Genomic DNA, 10,897 nt, shown 5'->3' with positions numbered 1-10,897 from the left:
TCTCTGTGTGTGTGTCTCACTGTGTGTGTGTCTCACTCTTTGTGTGTCTCACTCTGTGTGTGTCTCACTCTGTGTGTGTCTCACTCTGTGTGTCTCACTCTGTGTGTGTCTCACTCTGTGTGTGTCTCACTCACTGTGTGTGTCTCACTCACTGTGTGTGTCTCACTCTGTGTGTGTCTCACTCTGTGTGTCTCACTCTGTGTGTGTCTCACTGTGTGTCTCACTGTGTGTCTCACTGTGTGTCTCACTCTGTGTCTCACTCTGTGTCTCACTCTGTGTGTGTCTCACTCTGTGTGTGTCTCACTCTGTGTGTGTCTCACTGTGTGTGTGTCTCACTCTGTGTGTGTCTCACTCTGTGTGTGTGTCACTCTGTGTGTGTCTCACTCTGTGTCTCACACTGTGTGTGTCTCACTCTGTGTGTCTCACTCTGTGTGTGTCTCACTCTGTGTGTGTCTCACTCTGTGTGTGTCTCACTGTGTGTGTGTCTCACTCTGTGTGTGTCTCACTCTGTGTGTGTCTCACTCTGTGTGTGTCTCTGTGTGTGTGTCTCTGTGTGTGTGTCTCACTCTGTGTGTGTGTCTCACTCTGTGTGTCTCACTCTGTGTGTGTCTCACTCTGTGTGTGTCTCACTGTGTGTGTGTCTCACTCTGTGTGTGTGTCTCACTCTGTGTGTCTCACTCTGTGTGTGTCTCACTGTGTGTGTCTCACTCACTGTGTGTGTCTCACTCACTGTGTGTGTCTCACTCTGTGTCTCACTCTGTGTGTGTCTCACTGTGTGTCTCACTCTGTGTCTCACTCTGTGTGTGTCTCACTGTGTGTCTCACTCTGTGTCTCACTCTGTGTGTGTCTCACTCTGTGTGTGTCTCACTCTGTGTGTGTCTCACTGTGTGTCTCACTCTGTGTCTCACACTGTGTGTGTCTCACTCTGTGTGTGTCTCACTCTGTGTGTGTCTCACTCTGTGTGTGTCTCACTGTGTGTGTGTCTCACTCTGTGTGTGTCTCACTCTGTGTGTGTGTCTCACTCTGTGTGTCTCACTCTGTGTGTGTCTCACTCTGTGTGTGTGTCTCACTCTGTGTGTCTCACTCTGTGTGTGTCTCACTGTGTGTGTCTCACTGTGTGTGTGTCTCACTCTGTGTGTGTGTCTGTGTGTGTGTCTCACTCTGTGTGTGTGTCTCACTCTGTGTGTGTGTCTCACTCTGTGTGTCTCACTCTGTGTGTGTCTCACTCTGTGTGTGTCTCACTGTGTGTGTGTCTCACTCTGTGTGTGTCTCACTCTGTGTGTGTCTCACTCTGTGTGTGTGTCTCACTCTGTGTGTGTCTCTGTGTGTGTGTCTCACTCTGTGTGTGTGTCTCACTCTGTGTGTCTCACTCTGTGTGTGTCTCACTCTGTGTGTGTCTCACTGTGTGTGTGTCTCACTCTGTGTGTGTCTCACTCTGTGTGTGTCTCACTCTGTGTGTGTCTCACTGTGTGTGTGTCTCACTGTGTGTGTCACTCTGTGTGTGTCTCACTCTGTGTGTGTGTCTCACTCTGTGTGTGTCTCTGTGTGTGTGTCTCACTCTCTGTGTGTCTCTCTGTGTGTGTCTCACTCACTGTGTGTGTCTCACTCTGTGTGTGTCTCACTGTGTGTGTGTCTCACTCTGTGTGTGTGTCTCACTCTGTGTGTGTCTCACTCTGTGTGTGTCTCTGTGTGTGTGTCTCACTCTGTGTGTGTGTCTCACTCTGTGTGTGTGTCTCACTCTGTGTGTCTCACTCTGTGTGTGTCTCACTCTGTGTGTGTCTCACTGTGTGTGTCTCACTGTGTGTGTGTCTCACTGTGTGTGTGTCTCACTGTGTGTGTCTCACTCACTATGTGTGTCTCACTCTGTGTGTGTGTCTCACTCTGTGTGTGTGTCTCACTCTGTGTGTGTCTCACTCTGTGTGTGTCTCACTCTGTGTGTGTGTCACTCTGTGTGTGTCACTCTGTGTGTGTGTCACTCTGTGTCTCACTCTGTGTGTGTCTCACTCTGTGTGTGTCTCTGTGTGTGTGTCTCACTCTGTGTGTATGTCTCACTCTGTGTGTGTGTCTCACTCTGTGTGTGTCACTCTGTGTGTGTCTCACTCTGTGTGTGTCTCACTGTGTGTGTGTCTCACTCTGTGTGTGTCTCACTGTGTGTGTGTCTCACTCTGTGTGTGTGTCACTCTGTGTGTGTCTCACCCTGTGTGTGTGTCTCACTCTGTGTGTCTCACTCTGTGTGTGTCTCACTCTGTGTGTGTCTCACTGTGTGTGTGTCTCACTCTGTGTGTGTCTCACTGTGTGTGTGTCTCACTCTGTGTATGTGTGTCACTGTGTGTGTCTCACTCTGTGTGTGTCTCTGTGTCTCACTCTGTGTGTGTCTCACTCTGTGTGTGTCTCTGTGTGTGTCTGTGTGTGTCTCACTCTGTGTGTCTCACTCTGTGTGTGTCTCTGTGTGTGTGTCTCACTCTGTGTGTGTCTCACTCTGTGTGTGTCTCTGTGTGTGTCTCACTCTCTGTCTGTCTCACTCTGTGTGTGTCTCACTCTCTGTCTGTCTCACTCTGTGTGTGTCTCACTCTGTGTGTGTCTCACTCTGTGTGTCTCACTCTGTGTGTGTCTCACTCTGTGTGTGTCTCACTCTGTGTCTGTGTCTCACTCTGTGTGTGTCTCACCCTGTGTCTCACCCTGTGTGTGTGTGTGTGTCTCACCCTGTGTCTCACTCTGTGTGTGTCTCACTCTGTGTGTCTCACTCTGTGTGTGTCTCACTCTGTGTGTGTCTCTGTGTGTGTCTCACTCTGTGTGTGTCTCACTCTGTGTGTGTCTCTGTGTCTGTGTCTCACCCTGTGTGTGTCTCACCCTGTGTCTGTGTCTCTCTCTGTGTGTCTCACTCTGTGTGTGTCTCTCTCTGTGTGTGTCTCACCCTGTGTGTGTCTCTGTGTGTGTCTCACTCTGTGTGTGTGTCTCTGTGTGTGTCTCACTCTGTGTCTGTGTGTGTCTCACTCTGTGTGTGTCTCACTCTGTGTGTCTCACCCTGTGTGTGTCTCTGTGTCTGTGTCTCACCCAGTGTGTGTCTCACTCTGTGTCTGTGTGTCTCACCCTGTGTCTCACCCTGTGTCTCACCCTGTGTCTCACCCTGTGTCTGTGTGTGTGTCTCTGTGTGTGTCTCACCCTGTGTCTGTGTGTGTGTCTCTGTGTGTGTCTCACTGTGTGTCTCTGTGTGTGTGTCTCTGTGTGTCTGTGTCTCACCCTGTGTCTGTGTCTCTCACCGTGACAGCGTGAAGGAAATCGGCTCCACCGTGTCCGGCAGGAAGGGCCCGTATGACTCCATGACGCTCAGCTCCCAGAAGTTTCAGATCGGCGACTTCCTTGATGTCGCTATCACCCTGCCGGGCAGAGTCGGGGCTCCGGCACCGCCCCGCGGGATGTGGGCCTACTGATGGTGGTGGCGGTGGTGGTGGTGGTGGTGGGCCTACTGATGGTGGTGGCGGTGGTGGTGGTGGTGGTGGTGGGGGTGGTGGCGGTGGTGGTGGTAGTCTATGGGTCTCTGTGTGAGGAGTCTATGGGTCTCTGTGTGAGTAGTCTATGGGTCTCTGTGTGAGTAGTCTGTGGGTCTCTGTGTGAGTAGTCTATGGGTCTCTGTGTGAGGAGTCTATGGGTCTCTGTGTGAGTAGTCAATGGGTCTGTGTGTGAGGGGTCAGTGTCTCAGTGAGTTTGTGGGTCTCTGTGTGAGTAGTCTGTGGGTCTCAGTGAGTCTGTGGATCTCTGTGTGAGTCTGTAAGTAGTCTATGGGTCTCTGTGTGAGTAGTCTGTGGGTCTCTGTGTGAGTAGCCTGTGGGTCTCTGTGTGAGTAGTCTGTGGGTCTCTGTGTGAGTAGTCTATGGGCCTATGTGTGAGTAGTCTGTGGGTCTCTGTGTGAGTAGCCTGTGGGTCTCTGTGTGAGTAGTCTGTGGGTCTCTGTGAGTAGTCTGTGGGTCTCTGTGAGTAATCTATGGGTCTCTATGAGTAGTCTATGGGTCTCTGTGTGAGTCTATGGGTCTCTGTGTGAGTAGTCTGTGGGTATCTGTGCGAGTAGTCTGTGGGTCTCTGTGTGAGTAGTCTATGGGTCTCTGTGTGAGTAGTCTATGGGCCTATGTGTGAGTAGTCTGTGGGTCTCTGTGTGAGTAGTCCCACACTGAGCTACTGTGTTGATATTTAATCAGACGCGAGCTGGGCCATCACTAGTGATAGCGGCTCTACCGAGTGTCTGATATCATCATCATCATCATAACGTGGACATTGATAGCGCAGAGATACATGGAGAGTCTCGTAGAGACCCACATAGACCAACAGACCCATAGAGACCCACAGAGATGCGTAGACACCCAGATAGACCCATACTCAGAGACCCATAGAGACCTATACAAACCCATACTCATAGAGACCCACACAGACCCACAGAGACCCATACTCATAGAGACCCATACTCACAGAGACCCATACTCAGAGACCCATACTCACAGAGACCCATACTCACAGAGACCCATACTCATAGAGACCCATACACAGAGACCCATACTCACAGAGACCCATACTCACAGAGACCCATACTCAGAGACCCATAGAGACCTATACAAACCCATACTCATAGAGACCCACACAGACCCACAGAGACCCATACTCATAGAGACCCATACACAGAGACCCATACTCACAGAGACCCATACTCATAGAGACCCATACTCAGAGACCCATAGAGACCTATACAAACCCATACTCAGAGACCCACACTCATAGAGACCCATACTCACAGAGACCCATACTCAGAGACCCATAGAGACCTATACAAACCCATACTCATAGAGACCCATACTCATAGAGACCCATACTCATAGAGACCCATACTCATAGACCCATACTCATAGAGACCCACACTCATAGAGACCCACACTCATAGAGACCCATACTCATAGAGACCCATACTCAGAGACCCATAGAGACCTATACAAACCCATACTCAGAGACCCACACTCATAGAGACCCATACTCACAGAGACCCATACTCAGAGACCCATAGAGACCTATACAAACCCATACTCATAGAGACCCATACTCATAGAGACCCATACTCATAGAGACCCATACTCATAGACCCATACTCATAGAGACCCATACTCAGAGACCCATACTCAGAGACCCATACTCATAGAGACCCACACAGACCCACAGAGACCCATACTCATAGAGACCCATAGAGACCCATAGAGACCCACAGAGACCCACAGAGACCCATAGACACCCACAGAGACCCACAGAGACTCACAGAGCCCCACACTAAAACTAAACTAAGTTAATGTCACCAGGTGTAAGATCCCACTCAGCTGCTGTGTAGATATTTTATCAGAAGCGATATCATCATCTTCACCACGTGACTGATATCGTCATCATCACCACGTGACTGATATCATCATCTTCATCACGTGACTGATATCGTCATCATCACCACGTGACTGATATCATCATCTGCATCACGTGACTGATATCGTCATCATCACCACGTGACTGATATCATCATCTTCATCACGTGACTGATATCGTCATCATCACCACGTGACTGATATCATCATCATTGTCATCACCATCACGTGGTCATTGATAGCAGCAGACAAAGACTCTGAACTCGTGATTCTAAACGTGAGAGGGGAAAACCGGAGGACCCGGAGTGATAAAATCCACGCAGCGACCACCACGGGGAGAGAGACGCAGACTCAAAATACACAGCAGCAGCAGCAGCAGGGTCTGGGATGGAACCCACGACCTCCTGTACCCCAGGCGAGGTAGTCAACATCGCAACATGGAACCCACGACTGCCTGTATACCAGGCGAGGTAGTCAACATCTCAACATAGAACCCACGACTGCCTGTATACCAGGCGAGGTAGTCAACATCTCAGCATTGAACCCACGACCTCCTGTACACCAGGCGAGGTAGTCAACATCTCAGCATTGAACCCACGACCTCCTGTACACCAGTCGAGGTAGTCAACATTGAACCCACGACCTCCTGTACACCAGGCGAGGTAGTCAACATCTCAACATTGAACCCATGACCTCCTGTACACCAGGCGAGGTAGTCAACATCAAACCCACGACCTCCTGCATACCAGGCGAGGTAGTCAACATCTCCCTTGTCTTTGCGGAGTCACCCAGGACCCTGCGGTGAAGACGTTCCACCTTGCTTGGTGTTTTTGGCTTTTCTAAGAAAATAAAAGAGTGATGGAGAATTCTATTGGTGCTGTTGGGCTTCTGTGATTGTTTCTCACCCACTCAGTCACTCACCCACTCAATCACCCACTCAGTCACTCACCCACTCAGTCACTCACCCACTCAGTCACTCAGTCAGTCACCCACTCGGTCGCTCACCCACTCGGTCGCTCACCCACTCGCTCACCCACTCGCTCACCCACTCGTTCACCCACTCGGTCACCCACTCAGTCACCCACTCAGTCACTCACCCACTCAGTCACTCACCCACTCGGTCACCCACTCAGTCACTCACCCACTCGGTCACCCACTCAGTCACCCACTCAGTCACTCACCCACTCGCTCACCCACTCGGTCACTCACCCACCCACTCTTTCACTGGCTCGCTCACCCACCCACTCAGTCACCCACCCTTTCAGTCACTCACCCACCCACTCTTTCACTGACTCGCTCACCCACCCACTCAGTCACCCACCCACTCAGTCACTCACCCACTCACTCTTTCACTGACTCGCTCACCCACCCACTCAGTCACCCACCCACTCAGTCACTCACCCACTCACTCTTTCACTGACTCGCTCACCCACCCACTCAGTCACCCACCCACTCAGTCACTCACCCACTCACTCTTTCACTGACTCGCTCACCCACCCACTCAGTCACCCACCCACTCAGTCACTCACCCACTCACTCTTTCACTGACTCGCTCACCCACCCACTCAGTCACCCACCCACCCACTCAGTCACTCACCCACCCACTCAGTCACTCACCCACCCACTCTTTCACTGACTCGCTCACCCACCCACTCAGTCACCCACTCATTCAGCCATGGATTTGCCCTGGATGTGCCATAGTCTCTCATTATTAGTCCGCTGAGCGTTTCTGATGGTGGCGCTGTTTTTGAGTTGTACGCCTTATGGCGTCTTCTGGTCCAACACCAATGGAGACTAAAGGGCTCTAGGAAAAGCCGTCTCGGGTGTGGACCAATCAAATTCAAGGACAATGCCAATAATATTATTGTCAGAATTGTCTCTTTTTGTTTGCATTTTGACTGCTTGTGTTGTGGTTATTGCAAACACGATGCCTTGAATAAAGGTGTCAGTTTTTGTGCCAGTTAAAAGGGTAAAACCTATTACTATATCAAGGCATCGTGTTTGCAATAACCACAACACAAGCAGTCAAAATGCAAACAAAAAGAGACAACTCTGATAATGATATTGGCACTGTCCTTGAATTTGATTGGTCCACACCCGAGACAGCTTAAGGCTCTAAGAAAAGCCGTCTCTGGTGTGGACCAATCAAATTCAAGGACGGTGCCAATATTATTATCAGAGTTGTCTCTTCTTGTTTGCATTTTGACTGCTTGTGTTGTGGTTATTGTTGTGGTTATTGTTGTGGTTATTGTTGTGGTTATTGTTGTGGTTATTGTTGTGGGTATTGTTGTGGTTATTGTTGTGGTTATTGTTGTGGGTATTGTTGTGGTTATTGTTGTGGGTATTGTTGTGGTTATTGTTGTGGTTATTGTTGTGGGTATTGTTGTGGTTATTGTTGTGGTTATTGTTGTGGTTATTGTTGTGGTTATTGTTGTGGTTATTGTTGTGGTTATTGTTGTGGTTATTGTTGTGGTTATTGTTGTGGTTATTGTTGTGGTTATTGTTGTGGTTATTGTTGTGGTTATTGTTGTGGTTATTGTTGTGGTTATTGTTGTGGTTATTGTTGTGGTTATTGTTGTGGTTATTGTTGTGGTTATTGTTGTGGTTATTGTTGTGGTTATTGTTGTGGTTATTGTTGTGGTTATTGTTGTGGTTATTGTTGTGGTTATTGTTGTGGTTATTGCAGACACGACGCCTTGAATAAAGGTGTCAGTTTTTGCTGTGCCAGTTAAATAGACTTGTCAATGAATGTTCGCTCCTACAACATCAGAGTGCAGCGCCACATTAAATACGCAACTGCAATGTGACAATAGTGCCGGTAGCAGGAAACGTAGCGGACTGGAAGCCCAACCGGGATTATCACAGGAGGCAGGGGATTCATTGTTGTGTATGTCTGTGGATGTCTGTCCACGTGTATCATCCGGACACCCGGATAAAATGGGAGGGGTGGGGCTGGGTGGAGAGGGTGGGGAGGGTGGGGCTGGGTGGGGGTGGGAGGGGTTGGAGGGGAGGGGCTGGGTGGTGTAGTGCCTGGTCACCCCGTGGTGCCCCCCTTATAAAACTCAACGTTTCACCAACTCACGCCAGACTCGTGCCCGCCCTGACAGTCGGGCACATTGGTGCTGAACGCACCATCACCACGTGGTGCTGAACGCACCACCACGTGGTGCTGAACGCACCACCACGTGGTGGTCCTGAACGCACCACCACGTGGTGCTGAACGCACCACCAAGTGATGATGAACGCACCACCACGTGATGCTGAACGCACCACGTGGTGCTGAACGCACCACCACGTGATGGTGAACGCACCACCACGTGATGCTGAACGCACCACCACGTGATGCTGCACGCACCACCACGTGGTGGTGCTGAACGCACCACCACGTGGTGCTGAACGCGCCACCACGTGGTGCTGAACGTACCACCACGTGGTGCTGAACGCACCACCACGTGGTGCTGAACGCACCACCACGTGGTGCAGCCGCCCTTGTTGTTGACCCTGGCCATTGACCGGGCAAGCCGACGTTCCTACCAGCCCCCTCCGCAGGAGAATGTGTTAAAGCGATTTGAAGCATGTTTTTTTTGGGGGGGGGCGGGGGCAAAGCTTTGTGACGTCATATTTCAAATATCGCGTGACGTCATTTATGGACGGCCCCTTAAGTAAAGAAAAATTACCGAAAGAACCAAACTATTATCTGACGTCACACACAAATAACCGAAACGCGTGATGACGTCATGTCGCCCCGGAGACGCAGCGCGCCATGACGTCACACGCCTGACTCCTCGCCCCCGAACAAAACCGCACGCGCCTCTTGCGTCGTCGCCGCAAGCCGAGTGGTGGTGACGTCACCGCAAAAAGCGCGGGAATTTTTTTATTCAAATGAGTTGAGTAAAATAAATAATTAAATTGGCGGCTGTCGCGCTTGGCATGGCGGCGTCACTGAGGGGAGCGGTGGAGGGCGTCGATCGGGACGCGGAGTTCTCCTCCTTCTCGCCGGAGCAGCGGAGCGGCGAGCCGAGCTCGGCGGCAGAGGCGAGGACAAATTCGCGGGGCGCGGGGCGCGGGGCGCGGGGAGGGGGCGGTGAGCAGGGTTTGGTGGTAGGCCGCAGGCTTTTTGCGGTTTTCCTGAGCGGCTCTGCGGGGTTATGGGGGTGGGGAGGTAGGGGGTGTGGTGGCGTCGAATGAACGAGCGGGTCGGTGGGTGGCTGGGTGAGTGAGGTGGGTGACTGGGTGAGGTGGGTGGCTGGGTGAGGTGGCTGGGTGGGGTGGGTGGCTGGGTGAGTGAGGTGGCTGGGTGAGTGAGGTGGCTGGGTGAGTGAGGTGGCTGGGTGAGTGAGGTGGCTGGGTGAGTGAGGTGGCTGGGTGAGTGAGGTGGCTGGGTGAGTGAGGTGGCTGGGTGAGTGAGGTGACTGGGTGAGTGAGGTGGCTGGGTGAGTGAGGTGGCTGGGTGAGTGAGGTGGCTGGGTGAGTGAGGTGGCTGGGTGAGTGAGGTGGCTGGGTGAGTGAGGTGGCTGGGTGAGTGAGGTGGCTGGGTGAGTGAGGTGGCTGGGTGAGTGAGGTGGCTGGGTGAGTGAGGTGGCTGGGTGAGTGAGGTGGCTGGGTGAGTGAGGTGGCTGGGTGAGTGAGGTGGCTGGGTGAGTGAGGTGGCTGGGTGAGGTGGCTGGGTGGGGTGGCTGGGTGAGGTGGCTGGGTGAGTGAGGTGGCTGGGTGAGTGAGGTGGCTGGGTGGGTGAGGTGGCTGGGTGGGTGGGTGAGGTGGCTGGGTGGGTGAGGTGGCTGGGTGGGTGAGGTGGTTGGGTGAGGTGGTTGGGTGAGGTGGCTGGGTGGGTGAGGTGGCTGGGTGAGGTGGCTGGGTGAGGTGGCTGGGTGAGTGAGGTGGCTGGGTGAGTGAGGTGGCTGGGTGAGTGAGGTGGCTGGGTGAGTGAGGTGGCTGGGTGGGGTGGTTGGGTGGGTGAGGTGGCTGGGTGGGGTGGTTGGGTGGGTGAGTGAGGTGGCTGGGTGGGTGAGGTGGCTGGGTGAGTGAGGTGGCTGGGTGAGGCGAGTGGCTGGGTGAGTGAGGTGGCTGGGTGCGTGAGTGGCTGGGTGAGTGAGGTGGCTGGGTGGGTGAGGTGGCTGGGTGAGGTGAGTGGCTGGGTGAGTGAGGTGGCTGGGTGCGTGAGTGGCTGGGTGAGTGAGGTGGCTGGGTGCGTGAGTGGCTGGGTGAGGTGGCTGGGTGAGTGAGGTGGCTGGGTGGGTCGATCGATCGATCGGTGAACTTCGCCGACCAAGACATCTTGACGTGCTCCAACCACTCCACCGTGCTCCACCCACCCCACCGTGATCCACCAACCCCACCGTGTGCTCCACCCACCCCACCGTGATCCACCAACCCCACCGTCGTGTGCTCTGTGTCGGTGGGTCACAGGTGGCTGAGGTGGAGGCCCTGCGGGGGCTGAATCGCTCCATCACCTCCATGCATCACATGGTGTCCTCCATCAACAAGGTGGTCCACAAGTCACGACACCCCCA

The 10,897-nt window shown here is 52.8% G+C and overlaps 1 protein-coding gene across 1 annotated transcript in view; it reads left to right on the top strand.

Moving 5' to 3' along the window:
• Window positions 1–6,258, top strand: part of LOC116958180 (histone deacetylase complex subunit SAP18-like) — a 17,323-nt gene extending 11,065 nt beyond the window's left edge. Inside the window, exon 4 of the mRNA XM_032980678.2 lies at window positions 3,269–6,258. Coding sequence (XP_032836569.1) covers window positions 3,269–3,431 — 163 coding nt within the window. The 3' untranslated portion in view covers window positions 3,432–6,258. The remainder of the gene's footprint in view (window positions 1–3,268) is intronic.
• The last annotated feature ends 4,639 nt before the right edge of the window (window positions 6,259–10,897 follow it).

The sequence above is a fragment of the Petromyzon marinus genome, chromosome 73 (genome assembly GCF_048934315.1).
Source record: "Petromyzon marinus isolate PM22_M1 ecotype Great Lakes invasive population chromosome 73, UKy_Petmar_22M1.pri1.0, whole genome shotgun sequence".
NCBI lineage: Eukaryota > Metazoa > Chordata > Hyperoartia > Petromyzontiformes > Petromyzontidae > Petromyzon > Petromyzon marinus.
This window is presented reverse-complemented; position numbering and strand designations above follow the sequence as displayed.